Raw genomic sequence first — 23,569 nt, 5'->3', positions numbered from 1 at the left:
CAACTACAGTTTTTCAAAGGCTGTTTTACAAAATTGCATATAGTTCATCGATACTTGCACAAAACACAGATGATGATAAACAAAAGGCCTTTGGATCAGTCTCTGCTTTATGTACACATTTTTGCTATGGATATTAATTTTGAAAAAGGAAAAAAAAAAGCATTAAAGTGTAACGAATGACATTTCCTGGATGCACCACGATGGAAACTGATACAAGAGACATCTGCCCGATTCTTGCTCTTGTGTCAGAAAATTCATGTCACTATTCCTATATCATTTCCTGCATATAACATAATCTCCAAGAAGAAAAAAGTCTTTGGTGTAAATGGGTTCAAACAGCCTCTCACTGAATTGTTTTCATAATTTGTAAAGACTCAATTTGACAGTGTAGGTTTGAAAGGGAGAGTCTAATCTCAACTGGTGGGGGACAATCCCATATACAATAACATATAAGCAAACAGAACTGTGCATTTATATAGTAATTTATAAATATGAAGGCACACCACATCATGCAGTATGTCTGTAATCAACATCATTATGTATTGAGGGCCTGTATGATCATCACCATTTTTAGATGGGTGTTTGACTCTGAGAAACCGTGGCATATTAAAAGATAGAATACATATGCTGAAGCTGCTTCATGGCTCTTTGTTTCTTCTTCCTGATAATGTCTAGTGCAGAACAACATACAATATGATATCATTGTGCTAGCATTTCGCTACTCCTGCTGGTTTATTTTAATGATACTGATTATGAAACCAGGATTCAGTTTGCAAATGCCAGTTCATTGCCCTCATTCTGAAGCTAAAGAGAGTGCAAGAGCAGTGCTAGGGAATAAGCCAGAATTCAGCCAGGATCTCTACATCAGTATGTCATACCAAACCATAGTTAAGATCAATTGTAGTTAACACTATTTCAGATCCTAACCCTAGATTCTTGGAGTAGCCCGCATTCAGATACTCATTCTAAAAATAATCAGTTAGGGTAAATCACAGTTTTGTGTATGACCCACAGGCTATCGGTGATTGGGTACAGAAATAACCAGTGTGCCATGTTTTGTGTTATATTAAATGCTGCCAGGAAGATGGGGAAAAAGAGAGACGAGTGATGCAGCCTATGGACACTGAATACATTTGTGAAATGATTGGGTTTCAGTCATACTTTACCTGGAACACTATTACGAATGCTAATCTTGCTGCTAGTACAGCCCAGAAATCCTTTGCAATTTCATATTTATTTTCAGACCATGGTGGTTCCCGGTAATCTTTGTATCTAGAAAAATAAGACATAACTGAGTTTCAGTAAGTTCCAGCTGGAATTCATGACTCCATGATAAATCAACACCACCCTTGAGAATTTTGGTGAAATTTGAAAAGTAGTCTTATAATTTCCATTGTTGTCAAAAGAAAAAAAGGCTAGGCAGCTGGTGAGTTGAATTCATTGACAACATGTTGACTAGTATTGTCTTGTTTTCTTGTGTCCTTGTAATATCCACCTGTTATCTCTGCTTATATTTCAACTGTAAACATCTCAGAAATAGAAGGAGACCTGTGTCTCTGTAGTAAGTGAGGCATCTAAGATCACGCCCAGATTCCTAGCACAGGATGCAATGTTAAGTTGCATCCCAGCCAGGTCGGGCAAATGCACTTTCTGGTCAGCCCCCTTCCTTCCCAGACATAGGACCTCCGTCTTAGAGGGCTTGAGTTTCAGGAGACTCTAACTACCCAGCTATAGCTTCCAAACAACTAGCAAATGTATGGGGGAAGGGAGTCTGGGTGGTCATCCATGAGGAGATAGAGCTGGGTGTCATCTACATACTGATGACAGCCCAGCCCAAAACTACAGACTAGCTGGCCCAGAGGGCACATGAGGATGTTGAAAAGTGTGGGGAAGAGCACTGCCTCCTGAGGAACCCCACATGGGAGTTGAAAGGAGCATGACAACTCATCCCCCACAGTGACCGTGTCTGGTTCCATAGGAAAGAGACCAGCCACTGGAGGGCCATCCCACAAATTCCGTCCCTGGTGAGGTGGTGGGCCTATCCACTGGTCACTCTTATGGAGCAATCAAGATGGACAGGGATCAAGGGGGCAAGTGGTCACCCTTACTGAGCCTAGCAACTTGTCCACTTTTGTCAAATGTCACCTCCCATGAGGCCAACAGGCCTCCAGCTCCCTTTCTGTATCAATCTTGGCAGGAAGGTCCCGGTGAAGCAACAGGACATTATCCATAAAAATCTCACTAATGCCTCACAGCCAAGATCAAATTGACTAAAATTTTGGCACCATCTCTTGAGGACCGTGAAACTGAACTATTCTAAATAACTGGGCCAGGCGGGAGCTCACAGATGCAATGGCAGTAGCATAAAACTCTAATTTTTCCATCTTCACTGCAATCTCATACGCACTCATAAGTATGCAATAAGATGTTCTTGCTGCTTTGCCATGAGTCTTCCTCCACACTCGCTCTAGTCATCCCTCTTCTTCTCTCAAAGCTCCCTAGTATACCATTATTATTATTATTATTATTATTATTATTATTATTATTATTATTAGATTTATAGCCCGCCACTCCCTTGCGGCTCGTGGAGCCTGTTTGAGGAGAAGGCAGAGAGGACATCTAGGGGCGATCTCATCCATGGCAGCAGCCAAGTGGAACTGGCTCCACTATGGTAACCTCATGGTTTTTTCAAGGTAAGAGACTTCAGAGGTGATTTGTCATTGCCTGCCTCTGCATCATGATCCAAACACTAGTCATGGACAACTCTGTTTAGCTGATGAGAGTGGGCTAGCCTGCGCAAATCAGGGCATAGCTTTACATACAAACACTGTATTCAAACATATCTCTATGCTTGATTAAATAATATCTCAAATTACAACATAAAATGTATGAGGGAATATTCTGTTGGCTATAATGGCTTCATGTAATGTGTTCATTTTATGTAGTTCCCATAAGTTGTCTTGTCACTCAATTTCTGTTCTTTCATATGCCAAGAGTACTGTCTTATTTTCACTCTCTATAGTTGGGATGCATCAAGCTGAATAGTTTAAGTCATTCTATGGCCTATTTTGCATGGCAGTGGCCATACAGGCTGCCACCAGAGCATTGATTCACAGCTGCATGCTCCATAGTGGTCTGTGTCCACACAAGGAACACATTTCAGTGCCAGATCTGTTCCAGCGCTTAAAGGTACCCCAAGGAGGATGCCTTTTAGTGGAACACCTAGTGTCCTGCTGAAATGTGTCCCTCCTGGAAACAAAGCAGCGGCAGATTAGTTTTGCCATCTATGTTTTTTAAAAATTTTGTAGGAAGGTGTGATTACATGGAATGCAATATCACCTTACTGTAAAATAAAAATAAATGCCTCGGTATGCCCTGCCCTGCAGTGCGGCAAAGCACTGTGAAGCCGACCGGGTCATCTTTTGCTCCCTCTGGGCAACCGTAGGACAGGGAGGAGCTGGGTCTGGATGGCCTGGCTCTTCCCTGTCCACACAGGTCTGCCGCGGAACAGGCCCTGTTGGCCCCTGCAGTAAGCTAAGGGAACTCGCAAGAATCCACATTCCCTTAGCCTGGGGCTTCTAGGGCCTGATTCGTGCCAGGCCTGGGAGGGCGGTGGCCCGGTGGCAACAATATGTACTACCAGGCATTTGCCCTGTTTCCCTATAACTGCCTTCTTGTCCTTTTCCACCTGTGTGGGATCACCTTATGTTAACTATAAAAAAACCATAGATGATGTTTTTTCCAAGGTCAGATGAGTGAGTCTCATGTTGGGGTTACTGAAATAACCTCTTGAACAAATTCACTCATTCGTTTATCTAGGCTTCCATTTCCATTCAGCTCTTCATTGGACACTGCTGCAAGGAATTCCCACTAGTACCAGAATAAATCCTGCAGCTATTCAGATGTTCTCCCCCCCACCTTGGTGGAGATTAAAGTCCCTCAGCCTTAAAAATCATGGCTTAGCTATTATATGATGCCCCAATTTGGATTCAAGCCTTTAAACCTTCTGTTGAATCTTTCATACTGTTCTCTTGTGTACTCTTTTTGGAGCACCTAGGTGCATAGCAGGTATGAAGTCAATTTCAACCACAGTTTAGTCTGCAGTTATCAAATTTAGGCTGTGTCTCACCCTATCTGACTCCATCCTAGCTATGGCGAACTGGCTTCAATTTGACTGTAATCCCTGCTCTTGAAGCCAGAGAAAAGACAAGAAAATTGCCAAACTGGGTTTCTTCATGACATATTTATTGGTGCTAGGATTAAACAAAGTCTGTGTAGTAGTGATACAAGGCTTGAAGAATTTGACTGGCAAATGCTTGTAGCTGATGTTAAGCTAGTCTGCTCACAACTTTATCTTGGTGTTGTGCCTTTGTTTCTCTTTTCTTACAATAAATATTTATATTATTTCATGGTCCCTGCTTATCATAGACTGTGCTTAGATTGATTTAGCATAGCTAACTGACAGATTTAGAAGACTCCCAAGCAAACAAAGGTTGTGCCACTCTGGAACTCAGTTTGTTGAATATACAACATGTTTTTTTATTTTCCTGTGGGATGTATACTGAGCAAAAAGCTAATATGTTAGCTCTGCTTATGGCTATTTTCTGTTCTATGGATTACCATCTGTTGAATTTCTTTTCAGAGTCTGATAAGAGGACGGTGACAGTATTTTACTCATGGGCACTAAAACACCGTGACCAAGTCCTGAAACTATTTTGACTGACTGGAGTTCTGAGAACTTTAATCTTTTTTACCGTAGGAATATTGCTATATCAGGCAACTATTGAAATGTACTAGTTTCATCCTTGTATTATGTGAACCTTTTGATTGTGGACTGTGTTTTTGTGCAAATTGTATTGTGCATTATTGAACTACTGCAGTGGATCTAGTCCTAGCAAGTCCAACATTCCACTGTGCTTCATTAACTATAACAAAAGATTTAAAACAATCTACAGACATAGAACTTTTTTCCTACAGCGCATTAATTGACATGGGAGATTTTCATGAGGATTATCTGTCTCAGGTTTAATACTGTTGGGAAGTTGTTCTCCCCCCTGCTTCCCCACAGCCATTGTGTTACAGTTCTGCATTTCTCTCATTTTTTTCCAATCTTTCTTTGCTTTGGGAAAGCATGCAATAAAGCCAGGATGGGTTTTCCTACACCCACATGGTAGTCATTTTCTCTGCCATCCTGATACTCTTATATCACTATAAGAAGAAGAAGAGTTGGTTCTTATATGCTGCTTTTCTCTACCTGAAGGAGGCTCAAAGTGGCTTACAGCCGCCTTCCCTTTCCTCTCCCCACAACAGACACCCTGTGAGGTGGGTGAGGCTGAGAGAGCCCTGATATCACTGCTCGGTCAGAACAGTTTTATTAGTGCCATGGCGAGCCCAAGGTCACCCAGCTGGCTGCATGTGGGGGAGTGCAGAATTGAACCCGGCATGCCAGATTAGAAGTCCGCACTCCTAACCACTATACCAAACTCTCATAGTTACAATAATATAACTATGAGGTGCTGTGAATTTGCAGCTTTAATTTTAAAAAGTTTCTAGTCCATTTCATAAAGGAGATGTAATAGGAAAGGAGTATCTCTACAACAGAAAGACTCAGACTGTTTCCACATTAGGGGCTTTGAGCTGGGCTGCAGGCTGGAATTTGAGTCAAAGCAGGTTGCCCCGCCTCTTCCTTCTGCACAGGGAACATTTGGCCTGGTGCACCTCATCTGCCCCAGATTTGTGCTCCCAAACGAGAGCTAGGACAGTTAAGTTCCCAGTGCAGAAATGGTCCTATAGAGACTGACTGTTTTACAAATGAAATCTGTGAATTCATTTTACCTGGTAAACTTACTGTTACAACTGTATGCTGAAATGAAATTGAGGATTTAAAAAAAATCAAAAAAGCTCCAGTGGCACAAAAAAGGGGAGGATGGTCACTGCTGGGGGACGGGGTAGAAAATACCACATGGAAGCCCTATTGCCATCATGTGAATCAGCAGCTGAAGCAGCAATGGGGAAATCACACAATCCTTTGGCCATGTGGAGATCAATCTATTGTCTAAGCTGCAATGTTGTGTATTAGTAATAATTCTAAAGTATAGTCATAGAAGATCAGGAACAAATTCCTAGAAGCTAAAGGGAAGAAGTCATCATAGCTGTTTGAAATGCTGTTTGAAAAGTGAGCAAGGTGCAGAAAGAAAATTCTGGGTGGTGAAGCCCCATGAATATTAACTGAGGTATGGTCACATAGAATTTCATACAAACACAGAGTCAATGTGATATATATGAATGAAATCCTAATGAACAGCTTTAAGAAGAGAAAGAACATTATGTACCTGCATATTTGGACTGGGTAGCCAAGCTCCATATTTTCATTTGGAGCTGTTCCATGTTGAAAATCGCTGACATTAAAATAGGATAGCGTATGGTTCACGAAGCCATGCATGGTGCCATTTTCACTGTACATATACAGGTACACGAGGCGTGGAATGAAGTCAGATGTGAATGAGATCACAAATGCCTAAGCCATAAGAGCAAAGAATGAGTGCAATAATCAGGCACTGCATGACAGATTCAATGGTATCTTTCCCCTGTAGCGCTTAGGTTGGTTCGGGCCATCTGAGTGGAATGCCAAAGCTGCTCCTTACACCACAGGAGTTTTATATTAAACTGCAGAACTACGGCATATTGAGAAAGAGCAAATGAAATCATGCCATGTGTGCAGAAAATCAAGATTTTTGTAATAATCACAGTACTGAACTTCCTTCTCCTCTCCTTATTATTGTATTTCTCAGTTGGAATTTTATACCACTTCTCACCTATTGTTTTAAAGATTTATATTTCAAGAAGAGGTTCCAAATATTGCAAATATAGTCTTTCATAATTAAAATATATTATTTGAGTGGAAGAGGAGCTTTGTTTGGGAAACTTTCTGATCCTTCCCCTGAGAAATGGCATCCACCTCTCCCCAGTGACATTATTCAGTTTGTTTTCCTCTGCTATAGGGACCAACTGTGTTTTTATGATATCAGCAACTATCAGAACAATTCTCACTTCAGGCACATTTGCATGCCCATCAGCTAACACACATGAGAGAAAGAAAAGGGACACAGTCTGCCATGCATAACAGGTCAGAGAGTAGGGGATCAAGAATGAATGTAAACAGAGAAGTGGGCAACAAACAACATAGCTCTTGTCCATAAACGTAGCTCAGGGACATTCTGGCCTCTGAATCTGTGTAGTTTCAAAAAAGCATTTTGAATCATGGAATAAATAATGATTTAAATCAGTGTTGGCCAACTCTTTTTATAATGACCCCTTTTTATTGTCAAAAAAACAACAGACCCCCATATGATAACAGTTGTACTATTAGTATCCAATACTTGAGGAAAAACATATTATAATAAAGAGCTGCTATGAATTCAATAACACTTCACTTTTAAATGAATTTGTATGTGTATCTTATTAATCACATTTGAAAAATATTAATAAGTGCAAAACCTTATTCAGTCTACAGAACATATTTTTTATTTATTATGCTGACATTTAATTAGATGGCTAATGCTGTTTGGAAGCTTTTAGAGATTGGAAGTCTGGTTGAAGGGTTGGCAGTAAGAGTAAGCCTTCATAGAGAACATCCACATACAACACTATAAAAGCCGTTTTCAATGTCATATCCATCTGGTTGATGCCAACACTGTTGCATAATTTCATTTAAGTTTAAAACTTATTTTATTGTATGTGTTTAATTAATGTCATCCTGTTTATACTGCTATTCCACTGGGATGGCAGTACAGAAAACAAATAAATAATAATAACAATATTCAAAACAGAAAATGTGAAACCAAGTAGTCAATATCATTTGTAAGAATTACTTACATTTATTATCACAGCAAGTTTTCCTACACCTCTGAGTATATTATACCATATTCCTAGGAGAAGACAAGAAATTAAAGATGTTTTGAATTGTATAATAAATACCTATAACTGGATTGCATGATATCTTTATGAAAATGTGGATTACAGTTAGTCCGTTCTCATGTCAGAACTACACAGGTATTGGAATGAGTATCAGTATTAAAAATCAGGATAGAGCCTTCCTTATCTATGTTTGCAGGAGCTATTTCAACACATAAGAGCAGGATTTCTGGTGGTCATGAACAGGAGTACATTTTTTGTTACTCAAATGTAAATCTAGAAACAGAGGCTTACAAATGGGCACACCATGTGTCTCATGGTTGAAGAGACAGTTGCCTCCATCTGAATTAGTTGGTCTAGCTGGTACATTGTCCCCACAGCTGGTACATGGCCCCACAATCAGATATGTTTTTTTAAACATTCCTAGGTTATAGCACTATTTTGAATAAATTAGTAATGTATGAGGTAAATTTTGAAAAAAAGTGCAGCAGCTACGTTATACCCTACTTTCCCCTATGTAGTATATTTCCCCCCCTCTTATTGAGGTTATCCTTCTTCAAGTAAGAAATAATGTTTATCAGTTAGGTTTCTATTAGTAATTACCTATATCTTTAGCTCTAACTGCAACTGGCCGCCTAAGCTCGGTAACAAACTTCTTTGCATCAAGACGTATTTCAATGATGTTGTTCAGCAGTGCAAACAAGGGAGCCAGTGGGAAGGATGCAACAAACAATGTTACAAATCCAAACTGGATGACTGAAAAAAACAAACAAACATTGTACATTACACTTAAAAATCATACTTCTATATGGGACCCATATAAGACAATATCTCCCCACCCAAGCACTGAAGCCGTAATATCTTCCAAAGCTGATTAGTTATTCTTTGCCAGGACCTCATATAATAAGAACTGTGAGGAAGGCAAAAAGTCTTTTCCTTTCAGTGCAAAATGACTATCAAATCTTCTCTCCCTTCCTTTGTTATATTCCTTGTAAGCTCCTTAAGGCATAGACCTGACTTCTTGAGATGTCAATGATTTGACTGATTGGTTGCCCATCACTCCTGCAAGTGGCTTGTAGTGGGTAACAACATATATAAATAATGATTTTGCATGGAGAAAGAACTTCAACTGTTATCCTGGCAAAGATTTTTTTAACGTGTACCTCAGAACTGCAAGACATTCCAAGCTGATCGGTACAGAAGGGGAGGGCAACCAAGTGATTTCCTGAATCAAGGGTTAAACTTTGCATTTTCCTTTGTCCATCCATCCCTTTTGTGCCAACTGCCATAGTGATGTCACACATATAACTTTTACAAATCTTTCCATAATAGTTTCAGCATAGTTTCCTGGGATGCCTCCCAGAACCATCTGGTTACTGCTTGATACAGAGTATTGGGCTAGATGGGCTCTTCTTCTGATCTGGTTACTGCTAGATGGACCCTTCTTCTGATCCAGCATAGGCCAATCCAATGTTTGTCCATTCCATATGGATTATTGCATGCAGAAAAGCTCCATGGCCATGACAGACCTACTGGAAGGTGGGGCATATACATTTCTTGGGCAACCCTAATTCTGGCAGCTCAGTACTGTTTTGAAGTATACTACACCATTGTTTTCTGCTATGGTCAGAAAAGATTGTTCTGTAGGGCAACCATCTTCATTAGGCAAGTCAGTGTGGGATCTATGCAAAGGTACTGTTTATTCACAGCTGTCCAGTGAAATGTGATATCCAGGAGAAAACAACATCTAGTTTAAGATAAAACCATATCTACCAGTCAAGGGGAAACAACTTTTAAAATATGAACAAGAGTGGCTACCAGATTTAAAAACTGGAGTTGATTAATAGCCTGTCCTTCAAACAATTCATTAATCAAATTAATTATCACCTGCCTTTTAGGCTGCTTATTGATCAAATTAATTTAAGTAATTTTGTATATTAACACAATCGTAATAAAGGTGCCCTTTTGAGATTAGAGGGAAGCTTGATTAAGACTTTGAAATCTCACTCACTCATTTCCATATATTCTGGAGTCAGGCCTGCAAAAGGTTCCAGGTTATAGTCTACTTCATAGCGCTGCTTCTTCTTCAAATGCTCCTCATGATCCATAGGCCGTCGTCGTTTCAGTTTCAAATATCTGATCAATTTTTTCATTTTTCTGGGAAGAAACAAAATATTATAACTTTCATTGATTTCATAACATTTGATGGCTTGAAGTCTACTTACATGATGTTATACAAAGATCTGTATAAGAGATAACACAGTAAAGAAAAAAACACATTGGACTATGTATGCAAGTATTTAGCAAAGCTGATCTAAAGAAAACTTCAAATATTCTCCCATATGCCCACCCGTTCCTCTGTAGTATGCCTTTAGGTGGGTTTAACTTGAAGTGTCTTCAGAGATTGCTTTGGAAGTATCATGAAGAGGTGACTTCAAAAACGTGTGGGATTTGTGAATGTAGCAGATCTGGAGAACCTGGTTTAAATATCTGCCAAATCTCTCTTTTTATATATAATTTTTACATTACTGTTCACAATGAATACATATTTTAAATGTCTATCAGAGAAAAAGTATATTCAAGTTGGTAGCTGTGTTGGTCTAAAGTAGCACAGCAAAAATTGAGACCAATAGCACCTTTAAAACCAACAGAGATTTATTCAAGGCGTGAGCTTTCATATGTAATTTTAGAATATATAATACATAGGATAATTCAGATCTTTTTCTGTATACTTTGTTTATACCAAATGTAAGTTACATCTGTACTAGTAAGGGCTCATTTTGCAGACACTATTAATTTATTCTAATCCTTGGTACTTACGGGATGCCAATCTCAAATAGATTATTCTGAATCAGCTGTTTGCCCAGCATAATAATGCTGAGTTGTATGCACAATTCCATTAAGCAACCACCAGGAGCACACTAAAAGGGAGAAGATGTAGACATCAGATCAGCATGTCTTCCAAGTAACTTTCTTGAATTATCAATATTGTTTTCTTAATGAGGGTCAAATATACAACCCCCCCTACCCCTGCTTGATTTACCTCTTCCATTCTGAAAGAATGAAAAATGTAGACATAGTCCCCTGGGCGTCCAACAAATCTAGGATAATTTGAAAACAACAGTTAGAGTCATATCCTGCCTTTCTGTAGGTGAATGCCAGGGCGGGCTTTCATAGTGTTTGTGCAACATTTCCCACATTCAGAATCTACATGGATGCATATGGCTATCTGTCAGTTAATTTTCCAGTAGAGCAGAAAGAACAGAAATCAGAGGTGGATTTTTTTTAAATCAATGATCAGATATATTGTTTTAAAAAACATCAATGATCAGATATATTGTTTGAAAAGGTAGTTCTTATTTGAGTGGGCTATATGAACATTAAATATTATGGATACAATGAACTTTGTCTGCATACATGAAAATTCTGAGTCCTTTGGCTTCCCTAATTTCCTGTTCTGAAAGGAGCTGTGTGTATTGTACTGGTGGTGCCATCCAAGGCTTTTGGATTTTGAGGCATGCATGCAGTGAAGGAGAATGAGATACTGAGGTATGAGATACCCAACATATTCATGAAAGCTCCTTACACTGTAAAGTTTTGACTCCACATCAACAGGTCAAGAGTATAATCTGCTTTATCTGAACTGTAGCACATGAAGCCTCGGCTAGACATTCTTCTTGGAATCAGATCTCAGTTAATCATATCTTCCTAGAATGCCTAAATTGACTGCTCAGTAAAAAGTATCTGCTCTTCAGCCACTGGGTGGCAACTAAAAGGAGCAAATATTACACACTTGGCACTTTCAAGGACAGATTGTTTCTAAGAATATAAATCAGTTGGTGGTAATATAATTAGGAATTTCAGCCTCCAGGTGGGATTAGGGAATTCCCCTAAATTACAGATCCGCTCCAGACCTGTAAATCCCCTGGAGAAAGTGGAGGCTTTGGAGGGTGGATTCTATGGAATTGTACCCATTGAGATCACCACTCTATGGCACTGTACCCACTGAGGTCTCTGTCCTCCCCAGGTTCCATCCCCAAATCTCCAGGAGTTTCTCAACCTGGATCTGGCAACTCTACCCCCCCCCATCTCCCACTGATGGTTAGAGGGGACCTGTGAACCCTAAATATAATTCCTAAATATGAATTCACTGAAGTATTGTCTATGCAGGCCACCACAGAAACCTGACACTCCACATTTTTAAAAAATGCTTCTTGATTTTTCAACTTTTCTTCTTTTTTTTCCAATACAGCAGAAAGACATTTAAAATTCTTACAGAAAAATACTAATGGACTGGAAATAAGGAAGCAAGTACTCTTAGCAGTGTGATGGATGTTTTAAATAGCACAAACATACACTGAGATAATCCATGAAAGAGTGTTTTGTTTCATTACCTAGGTGCCCCCCTTTTGCAAGGCATACACAGACAGGCATACAGTACACTATTATATGGCAGATTTTTTCATGCTGTGCAGGAAAGGTGCTCAAGCATAACTAATACAATATTTTTGCACCGTCTGTAAATACCATGGCCTAAGTAGCAGTTCTTCAATAATTATTTTAGAGTCAGAGTAAACATGAAGGGACTGATAAGCGTTTAATTACGGTGTACAACTTACCGCCCCTTGAAGAAAGCAACATAAAAAATGGGAGTGTAGGCATTAACAAATTTCAAAAGGAAGGCCTTGAAAATCAAACGTTCTTCAAAACTCTTGTCGGTTTTTGGGACCTCTGGTATAAATGAAAGCAGTGTAAGTGATACTTGAAAGAAATACATTCCAACACTATATTCTACAGCCTTTGTAATATCAACTTTGGAAGACTTCTCCTATGAAGTATTTAGATGTCACTTCTAAAGAAAAGAACATGTGTTTACATGATGAAAAAGGAAATTAATAGAAAACCACTAAAGACAGGAAACTGAAAAATCACAACACAATACATATACACACTTGTTTCTTGTTTAATCCCTTTGCATTTCCTTAAATTCATTCTTTTAAAAACATATCTCAATTCCATTTAAATCCATTAACAGCAGCTAAGCTAATGACAATGAACCAGTCTTCATGTATAACCTGCATACCAAGTTCCATGGTAGTCTCCATAGGAGTGGTTCTTTCGTACTTAGTAATAAAACTACAACACCTTTAAATAAGATGAAGCTATTTAGGAAAATTGAGGGCTTATAAATCTATACAGTTTCTGGATTTGGAAAATCCCATGGAAAGCTGCTCTCTGCTGGCTTTACCACCCTGTGGGCCCATGCTAACAGCAACAGCCATTTGGTCATCCAGCCTATCAGCAGCTTCTAGCTAGCACCAATTTGCATACATGGGTGCCAATATAAATAGCACTGGCTGCTGTCTTCCAATCTGCCAGTAAACAGAGATTATGTGCAGCAGTGCAGCAGTTGATTCTTGCCATAATTCATGTGCATATTCACCAGGTTGGCTGCCCATGCTCTCTAGAGAAAAGAAGACTAGGAAAAACTCCACAATGTTGTATTGCCTAGGCAGGAAATTCCAGTCCCTTCAGAAAGCCCAGAATCCCGGATGCTGATGCTGAAGTCACCCAGCAAAATGGGAAGAATGAAACAACTACTGATACATAACAGCTAGCCAGTATCGAACCCTTCCAAGCACACAGCAACAGCCTAATGACTTGTTCCCTAATGCTGACCCTAAAAGAATACTAATGCTAGTCTCAGTGCTAGAACAACAACATCTAGCAGTTCTGCATCCATAGCTTTCTCGTGTCATTGCTATGAAAGGTACAGGACACATTGCATGAGCAGTGTGGCGCTAGATAGCCTTGCTATCATATATACCAGAGTAATTTCTAGTAGGGAAGTACCAGGCAGAAATTTCTTTCACAGAGAGCAAAGCTCTCTTCTGCATGCTTTGCTTAAAAAGTAATTTTCTCTGCAAAATTTGGAAGCTACTTTATGGTGTCATGGTAGTTTATGCTATGTTAGCTGAAGGTGATCTTTATGAATGGACTGTAAATTGAATGAGGGAAGAATCTCAACAGCAGGGTGGACCTGTCACTGAACACAATGTGCTTGTTTGAGTAACCAGAGTCTGTTTTAGTAACTGTATTCCTTTCTCTGTAGAGTTGCCATGCCTCTTGCTTTTTATGTGCTGTACAAAATAGATTCTAGAGCAGTGGTCCCCAACCTTTTTATCACTGGGGACCGGTCAACGCTTGACAATCTTACTGAGGCCCGGGGGGAGGGGTATTCTACTAGAGGACGCGTCATTGGATGGCACTGGAGGGGCAGGCTTAGCTGGTGGCTGCTACGGCTCCTCTGATTGGGCAAACAGATGAGAAGGATGGGGGAGCAAGCTGGTCTCTGTTTCTTTTCACCGTGGTCGCTGAAGGCAGCAGGCAGGAACCTCATTGCCGCGGAGTAGTGTGGGCTGCCATGGGAATAAGGCGCTCCTGGACGTGAGATGAGGGAGTCCTAGTCAGAGCAGGAATGGAGAAGGGGAGCTTTGTGACCAGGACTTCTGCAAAGTTGGGTCGATGTTGGTGGGCTGAAGTACCTAACTTTTTAGACAGAGCCATGGCCCAGTACCAACTGATCTACGGACCGGTACCGGTCTTCGGACTGGGGGTTGAGGATCACTGTTCTAGAGTATAAGAACTGATATTAGTCAGTCCTTGAGCAGCAGGAACAGTAAGCTGTGATTTCTAAGACTCAGCTCGAGTTTCACAAGAACAAGTCATGTCAGACCAACCTTACCTCTTTTTTCGAGAAAGTGACTACCTTGTTGGATCAGGGGACATAGTTTATCTGGATTTCAGTAAGGCTTTGATAAGGTTCCACATGATATTCTTGTTGACAAGTTGGTAAAATGCGGTATGGATCCTAATTCTGTAAGGTGGATTGATAACTGTTTGACAGATTGTACCCAAAGGGTGCTCGTTAATGGTTCAGCATCCTCTTGGAGAAGAGTGACAAGTGAAGAGCCCCAAGGATCTGTCCTGGGGCCTGTGTTGTTCAACACGTTTATAAATGATTTGGATGAGGGATTAGAGGGGGTACTTCTTAAATTTGCAGATGATACTAAATTGGGAGGGGTAGCAAACACAACAGAAGACAGAATCAGAATACAGGATGATTTTGATAGGCTCAAGAACTGGGCTAAATTGAATAAAATGAAATCCAATAGGAACAAATATAAAGTTCTGCATGTAGGTAGGAAAAAACCTATACACAAATATAGGATTGGGGACACATGTCTTGGCAGTAGTATGTGCGAAAAGGATCTAGGAGTCTTAGAAGACCATACATTGAACATGAGTCAGCAGTGTGACTCGGTGGCTAAAAAGGCAAATGGGATTTTGGGCTGTATCAAATGGAGTATTGTGTCCAGATCACGGGAGGTGATGGCACCGCTTTACTCTGCTCTGGTTCAGCATCACTTGGAGTACAGTGTTTAGTTTTGGGCACCCCAGTTGAAGAGGGATGTAGACAAACTGGAGTGTGTCCAGAGGAGGGTAACAAAGATGGTGAAGAGTTTGGAGACCAAGATATATGAGGAAAGGTTGGGGGAGCTTGGTCTATTTAGTCTGGAGAGTAGACGACTGAGAGGGGATCTGATAACTATTTTCAAGTATTTAAAAGGCAGCCATATGGAGCAGAATTGTTCTCTCTTGCCCTGGAGGGATGGACCAGAACCAATGGGATGAAATTAATTCAAAAGAAATTTGATCTAATACCCGGAAGAAGTTCCTGACAGTTAAGAGCGGTTTCTCAGTGGAAAAGGCTTCCTCAGGAGGTGGTGGGTTCTCCATCTTTGGAAATTTTAAAACAGAGGCTGGATAGCCAACTGACAGAGAGGCTGATCCTCTGAAGTTTCAAGGGGTGGCAGGTTACAGTGGATGAGCGATAGGGTTGTGAGTGTACTGCATTATGCAGGGGGCTAGATGACCCAGGAGATCCCTTCCAACTCTGTTGTTCTACGATTCTGTCTTTTGAATGCATCCCTTTTGATAGGGAAAGTGGGGACAGAAAAACTCAAACTCCCAAACAAAATCTGTGGCACTGCTATGGCAGCATGCCCTGCAATGAACATGCAACATGTATCTGAACATTAAACAGATAATAAAGAGCCTCGGACAAAATTCTTTTGCTGTGGGTATTACTGTGGGTAAAGTTTCAGTAAGAGCTATGGGTAAAGTTTCAGTAAGAACTATATACATCTATTCTTATTTCCCCCCAAGAAGTAGTGACTGGAAATAAAAATGTATGCTATGTTAGATGAAGCTGCTCTTTAGGACTGGGCTGTAAATCAATGGAGGGAAACATCTCCACAGCTGGAAATGCACTTTCAAAAATGCTTTGTACTCCAAAGTAAGTGTGGAGAGAACTATCTCCAGTCTCCCTATTTATAACCAGTGTTGGGACTGAACTACACTTTTTACTGGGGAAACATAACTGGATGAGCTTCCCTGTGTAATGAGCTGCGTAAAAGCAACCTTGCGGGCCTCCTGGATTGGAGGTGAGATGCTGCATAAGGTTGTGCGATTTGGCCGCTTTGGCGGCCATTCCCTCCGGGAATTCTGCGCCTGTGTGGTTGCGCCCACTGTCACGCCGCTGCCGGCACTGCCCTCCTGCCCCCGCGGTGCTGGCTGCGCCCGGAGGGAACACCCGCCGAAGCGGCCGAATCACACAACCCTAATGCTGCATGTGTGAGAGTGGAAAACAAAAAACAAAACAAAAAAGCAAGATGGGTGAACATCAAAGTAAATGTTGGAAGATCCAATCACAGATTCTCCACATGACGCACACTTTAGCTCCTAGTGGTTGAAATGTGTTCAAGAGATAATGCTAAGTGTTGCCCAGAGGTTTATGCTCGTTTAGCTTTGCTTGGCATTAGACTATATGGGCAGGTCATTTATTGAAACTATTTTTATTTATTTATTTATTAGATTTCTTACCCACCGCTCCCACGAGGTTCACGGCGGGTTACAATATGTACTTTAAAAAAAACATTAAAACGCCCCTTAAAAGCACAGTACAAAACAATAGACAGTAAAAATAGAACCAAAACACTAAAACAAGAACAGCGGCGACTAAAGCCCATTTCCCCTCCCAGGGGAGGCAAAAGAGGAGGGTCGATATTACCTGGCCGCCAATTAGATGTTCCAGGAGGGGGGTCCATCGTTCTTCCCTGGCAACCCGGCCTCAACCATAGACCTGGTGGAAGAGCTCCATCTTACAGGCCCTGCGGAATGCTGAAAGCTCCCACTGGGCCCGTAGCTCTTTCGGGAGCTCGTTCCACCAGGTAGGGGCCAGGACTGAAAAGGCCCTGGTCTGGTTGAGGCCAGCTGTGCTTCCCGGGGGCCAGGAATAACCAACAAATTTAACCCTGCAGAGCACAGAGCATAAAACTACAGTTTTAAATCATAATTCATACCTACCAATCTGGGTCAGCCATCTGGCTATGCAGCCATATACTTCATCCAAGATTATTATCACCACTAGATTAATAATAACTGCAGTTGCAGTCACAGTTACTCTAATATTTGACCGGCCAGCTGGAGATGAACTGATGGCTAAAGCTGCTGCAGTGGAGATTCGGTATATGATGACCCCAAAAACAATTGCAAATGTCAGCCCAATCTGGAAATTACAAACAGAATATTATATGCTGCAAAAAGCTCAAGATATCACTACTTTTGAAAAGGTAGTTACATTGACATTATAAGGAAGCTGAGATGATCAGACTGTACTACTGAATGTTTTGGTCCTTGCACATGACCCGCTTTAAGTGGTACATTCTGTTCTGTGTGGGAAGTTATTATGGGGCTGCAGCGATTTGGCCAATCAAGAAGAGAGTTATGCCGGTAGCATTTGTGCTTGTTTTGCATACTACTCCCGATTGTACTGTTGTAATTGATTCTTATTGATCGTTATTGGGTTTTTTAGATATTGGCAAGCCACTGTGGAGACCAAGACGGCCAAAAGGTGGAATCATCATATAAAATAATGTCTTTAAAATCAGGTTACTTTCAATGCGTTAACTGGAAAAAAAGGTCTAATTCCCGAGCCAACAAAAGTATACACAAAAGACAAACTTTAAAAGCTCAGGCTCCTTCTCTAACCATATTAGGGAAACTTTCTTTATCCTTTTAAAAACCTGTTATTGCAAAGAATTTGAAATATTTACTATGTTATACTTACCATGAAAATAATGCTCACAAAATTTGTAAAATATGCTGGAAAACGATCTTTCCATGTCAGTTTTTCTTTTTCAGTCTAAAAGATGAAAGAAAACACAACCACCTACTATTTAATATTGCGATACACAGCAGTTGAACAACTGTGCTCGGCATTCAAGTGCTGATGTGTGGTAAAGCCATCAAATGCAAAACTTTATTGAAGTGCAAAGACCAAGTAACAGAAGGATCATTTTTTATTTAAGAAAAGGGTAATTAGGACGGGGCAAGTTCAATTCAGTGACTTCAGTGGATCTACAACTATATAAAGGGGGCAACAGATGTTTATGTGTTTCCAGGTGGAAATAATTTGAGCATCCGTCTTAGCCAAGCAGCTTTTAAAAATGACAGGTATTCAGAGGGACTGTAAAAGAATATATCATTTAAAACGTTACAGTTCTTTTCCCTCGGAACTATTTGCATTATTCTTCTTGTCGAAATTGCATTTGTAACAAAATATTATTAGGATTGTTCCTGCTAGTCTCATTCTGGAAATATGACATTTACCATAAAGCATTCTATACCTAAAGACCAAACTACGTATTATTATAATGGCGTGGCTGTCAACTTGTTAGAACAGACCCATAATGTCCCATGTCCTGTGATGTCACATTTCTCCACCCCTGTTCCCTTTCATTGGCTATCACTTCCTAGAGACAGGAAATTCTGAACCCAATGTCATCATTCATCTGCTTTATGCTAGGAAGATCTGTGGATGAGCAGCAGCCAGGTATTTGAAGTAACATTATTTGGCCACTGAGCTCAATTAATTGAGGATACCAATGCACATCCAGATGTATTGCTTTGCACATGCTTTGTGGCCACTCATGAGAATGGATGAATGTTGGTGAGAGTAAATAAATGGTTTCAAAATCCTAGTGTGGCCACTATGCTCATGGCATGGTTCTCTCTCCTTTCCAAGACAAGGAGACAGCAATTGCTTTCCTGGTCATAGTAAAAGTCACAAAAATGGTAGCCTGGGTAGTATGAGGACTTGCATGTGGCCCTGCATTTGTCAATGCCAGGAGGGAAGAAAACATAGACACTTGAGGGCAGTGCCTCCATATCTCTGTCCAGGTTTGCCTATATTTTCTGCAGTTGCCAGCTCTGACCTGGATAGCCCAGCCCAATCCCATCAGATCTCAGAAGTTAAGCAGGGCTGACCCTGACTAATATTTGGATGGGAAATCTCCATGAATTCGGATGGTGTTCCTTCAAGGAATATTAGGGGTGATGACATGAAGGCAGACAATGGCAAACCACTTCCAAATGTCCCTAGCCTGGCTGCCAGACAATCCCTGGATCTCCTGGCGACAGTACACATGCCATACAATAAACAACAAATCTGTAATTGCCAAGAGAAGCTGCTTATTCCTTTCAAACTTCCACTGCTTAAGCAAAAGAACTGGATGCAAGCACTTTCCTCCCATTCTGGTTCCCTTCTACCTTCTTCTCTAGTTTGCTGTAGTAGGCAGGCCTCCAGTGTTCCCCTACAGCAGGCCAAGGAGAAGGGTGAAAAAAGGACTGGTGGACAAACAGAACAGGAAATGCAGCATTTGCATCCTCTCCCAATGTTCTGGGAACTCCTAAAGAGACTGGCTACATCTCTAGGCTGAGACACAGAACTGGATCTTGCAGATATGGTCTGTTAACAGCTATGCATCTCTCCAGTGCAAGCAGTCATGTGCAACAGGATCTTCCATTGGCAGGAAGGTCATTGCCCCAGAGGAAAGCAGTGTTTTCAGAGGACTGGATCTGCTGAATTTAATTAAACCTGCTTGTTTAGTGTCACAATTCACTGAGCAGCGGCAATTTCATTTCTGAGATCAAAGACAAGACATGATTCATTACTAGCACGCTGTATATGATATGAGAGCATCCAATATAATTACCGGAGCCCAATATGAGAACATCAGACACTCAATCTTACATGCGCATCACATGCATGTTGTCAGAAAAAACAACAGCAGGCAATTCTTTCAAGCACATGGCACATGCACAATTGCAAAAGTGCCACACCAATCAATATGTAAGGAATAACCATGCAGTGCCATTCCAAACAATCTCAGTAAGGAGCTGGGGGGAGGGGGGAGGAAGGGAAAATAAGTATATGTGAATATTAGACGATCAAGACAAAAGTTTAGAAAAGAAATCAATGTGGGTTTCTATAGTCACACATAGTTTCCGCATATTTGAATAAAATGTACCAATTTCACCCCAGCCATGACTTTCTTAACTCTTTGTCGCCATTTGTTTGCTGCCTCTTCTGGCAAGTGCTGCCCCTTCTGATGGCATTCAAAGAAAACAAAAAGGATCATGCAATATGGTTGTTACAAAGCACTGACTTGTTTTGGCAAATTTTCTGCAGAAAATTTACAGCTTAAAATAAACAAACAGAAGCTGTCTATTACATGTTATGGGAAAATGCAATTTATGAAGTTAATTAACACAAGGATGAAAATATAAAATAAAACTGCAAGAAGACTACAACTAAATAATTCTGCAGTGCATTACATAAGAAGTTCAGATTTTGACTTTGAGAACTTTTGCAATGAGCAAAGAAGTCTGATCTCCTATATAATGGAGGGGTGGAAGCAGTAGAATTCCCTATATCTATTTTAGGACAGGTGTTCTTAAACTAATTTAAGCTGCTGGGGCAACCTTTGGATATTTAAATCCAGAGACTGAGGCTATGGACAGACAAGGTTGATCTTTCCATAAATCTGAGAAAAGTGCCAAGATTGCTGAAAAATCTGAAATCTAAAATTTCAAAAATGGGGAGTAAACCTCTCCAGTGATAAAAGGTGGGACTATAGCTCTAAGAAACAAATAGTTCAGTGGCTGTTGATAGGCAACTGCTATTGCTGGAGTTCAAGCTTTAATTTTAATAGCAAAAGGTGGGGAGAAAACATGGTTTTCTTTGGGCAGGTGAGTGGTAAATGCTGGATTGGACAAAGCCTGCCTTGGATCTAAGTAGGGTATTTGCACCATCTGAACAGAATCAAGTATCCATTCTACAATCATTTGAAAGTGGACTTTCTGGTGAGGCTGGAGCAGGCCAGCTACCTGTGCAGCCCATGATGTCTGGGGAGCATGTAAACTCCTTGGCTAGAAGGCTCCTTTGTTACTTGTTTGGATCATTTTTCATTCAGCCATCTTTCTTTCCAGCAGGAGAAGCTTATGTTAGTCTCCTTTTCTCTTCACAACAACCAAGCAGGGTAGTTTAGTTGACCATGGTCACCCAGTGAAATCCCATGGCACAGGAAGGAATGTTTACAGGGATGCTTTAGGATTTGAGGGAAGACAAGGAGCCAGCCTGCATCTTCTCTGCTATTAATGAGGATGGGGGCAGGATCAGTAAAAAGGAAGTCTTCTTGTGGAACACTATGTTGTTGTTATGTGCGAAGTCGTGTCCGACCCATCGCGACCCCATGGACAATGATCCTCCAGGCCTTCCTGTCCTCTACCATTCCCCGGAGTCCATTTAAGTTTGCACCTACTGCTTCAGTGACTCCATCCAGCCACCTCATTCTCTGTCGACCCTTCTTCTTTTGCCCTCGATCGCTCCCAGCATTAGGCTCTTCTCCAGGGAGTCCTTCCTTCTCATGAGGTGGCCAAAGTATTTGAGTTTCATCTTCAGGATCTGGCCTTCTAAAGAGCAGTCAGGGTTGATCTCCTCTAGGACTGACCGGTTTGTTCGCCTTGCAGTCCAAGGGACTCGCAAGAGTCTTCTCCAGCACCAGAGTTCAAAAGCCTCAATTCTTTGACGCTCGGCCTTCCTTATGGTCCAACTTTCGCAGCCATACATTGCAACTGGGAAGACCATAGCCTTGACTAAACGCACTTTTGTTGGCAGGGTGATGTCTCTGCTTTTTAGGATGCTGTCTAGATTTGCCATAGCTTTCCTCCCCAGGAGTAAGCGTCTTTTAATTTCTTTGCTGCAGTCCCCATCTGCAGTGATCTTGGAGCCCAGGAAAATAAAATCTGTCACTATCTCCATTTCTTCCCCATCTATTTGCCAGGAATTGAGAGGGCCGGATGCCATGATCTTTGTTTTCTTGATGTTGAGTTTCAAGCCAACTTTTGCACTCTCCTCCTTCACCCGCATCAACAGGCTCTTTAGTTCCTCTTCACTTTCTGCCATTAGAGTGGTATCATCTGCATATCTGAGGTTGTTGATATTTCTCCCTGCAATCTTGATCCCAATTTGTGACTCCTCTAATCCTGCATTTCTTATGATGTGCTCTGCATACAAGTTAAATAGGCAAGGCGACAGTATACAGCCTTGCCGAACTCCTTTCTCAATTTTGAACCAGTCAGTGATTCCATGTTCAGTTCTCACTGTTGCTTCTTGACCTGCATATAAATTTCTCAAGAGACAAATAAGATGCTCTGGTATTCCCATCTCTTTAAGAACTTGCCACAATTTGTTGTGCTCCACACAATCAAAGGCTTTAGCATAGTCAATGAAGCAGAAGTAGACGTTCTTCTGGTACTCCCTAGCTTTCTCCATGATCCAGCATATGTTGGCAATTTGATCTCTAGTTCCTCTGCCTCTTCGAAATCCTGCCTGTACTTCTGGAAGTTCTCGGTCCACATATTGCTGGAGCCTAGCTTGTAGGATTTTGAGCATAACTTTGCTAGCATGAGAAATTAGTGCAATGGTGCGGTAGTTTGAACATTCTTTGGCATTGCCCTTCTTTGGGATTGGAATGTAAACTGACCTTTTCCAATCCTGTGGCCATTGCTGAGTTTTCCAAATTTGCTGGCATATTGAGTGTAGCACTTTTACTGCATCGTCCTTTAAGATTTTGAATAGTTCAACTGGAATGCTGTCACCACCACTAGCTTTATTGTTGCTCAGACTTCCTAAGGCCCATTTGACTTCACATTCCAGGATGTCTGGCTCCAGGTCAGTAACTACCCCATTGTGGTCATCAGGGATGTTAAGCTCGCTCTTGTATAGTTCTTCTGTATAATTTTGCCACCTTTGTTTAATCTCTTCTGCTTCTGTGAGGTCCCTACCATTTTGGTCCCTTATCATACCCATCTTTGCATGAAACGTTCTCTTCATATCTCCAATTTTCTTGAAAAGATCTCTGGTCCTCCCGATTCTATTGTTTTCTTCTATTTGTTTGCATTGTTCATTTAAGAAGGCATTCTTATCTCTTCTAGCTTTTCTCTGGAATTCTGCATTCAATTGGGTGTGTCTTTCTCTTTCTCCCTTGCCTTTCACTTCCCTTCTCTCCTTAGCTATTTGTAAAGCTTCCTCAGACAGCCATTTTGATTTTTTGCATTTCTTTTTCTTTGGGATGGTTTTAGTTGCTACCTCTTGTACAATGTTGCGAACCTCTGGTGGAACACTATACATATTCTCAAATTTAAGAGACATGGCAGGAATGGAAGATGGTTTTACTCAAACCAATGT

At 40.9% G+C, this 23,569-nt stretch overlaps 1 protein-coding gene across 5 annotated transcripts in view; it reads right to left on the bottom strand.

Annotated features, from left to right (window-relative positions):
* The window catches only part of ANO1 (anoctamin 1), a 188,621-nt gene that overhangs the window by 5,757 nt on the left and 159,295 nt on the right, over positions 1–23,569 (bottom strand). For 3 of the 5 annotated variants that reach the window (XM_077322085.1, XM_077322086.1, XM_077322088.1), the window contains 10 exons: positions 18,107–18,181; positions 17,344–17,545; positions 12,534–12,645; positions 10,958–11,015; positions 10,735–10,835; positions 9,926–10,071; positions 8,518–8,670; positions 7,876–7,928; positions 6,333–6,517; positions 1,167–1,272 (listed from right to left, as the gene is read on the bottom strand). In XM_077322085.1, the coding sequence (XP_077178200.1) occupies positions 1,167–1,272; positions 6,333–6,517; positions 7,876–7,928; positions 8,518–8,670; positions 9,926–10,071; positions 10,735–10,835; positions 10,958–11,015; positions 12,534–12,645; positions 17,344–17,545; positions 18,107–18,181 (1,191 nt within the window). Of the gene's footprint in view, positions 1–1,166; positions 1,273–6,332; positions 6,518–7,875; positions 7,929–8,517; positions 8,671–9,925; positions 10,072–10,734; positions 10,836–10,957; positions 11,016–12,533; positions 12,646–17,343; positions 17,546–18,106; positions 18,182–20,348; positions 20,427–23,569 lie in introns of all 5 variants that reach the window. The other 2 variants (XM_077322083.1, XM_077322084.1) reach the window with 1 other exon arrangement.

The sequence above is a fragment of the Paroedura picta genome, chromosome 2 (assembly GCF_049243985.1).
Source record: "Paroedura picta isolate Pp20150507F chromosome 2, Ppicta_v3.0, whole genome shotgun sequence".
Classification (NCBI taxonomy): domain Eukaryota; kingdom Metazoa; phylum Chordata; class Lepidosauria; order Squamata; family Gekkonidae; genus Paroedura; species Paroedura picta.
Note: the sequence above shows the minus strand (reverse complement) of the source record. Positions and strands in the feature narration are given on the sequence as shown.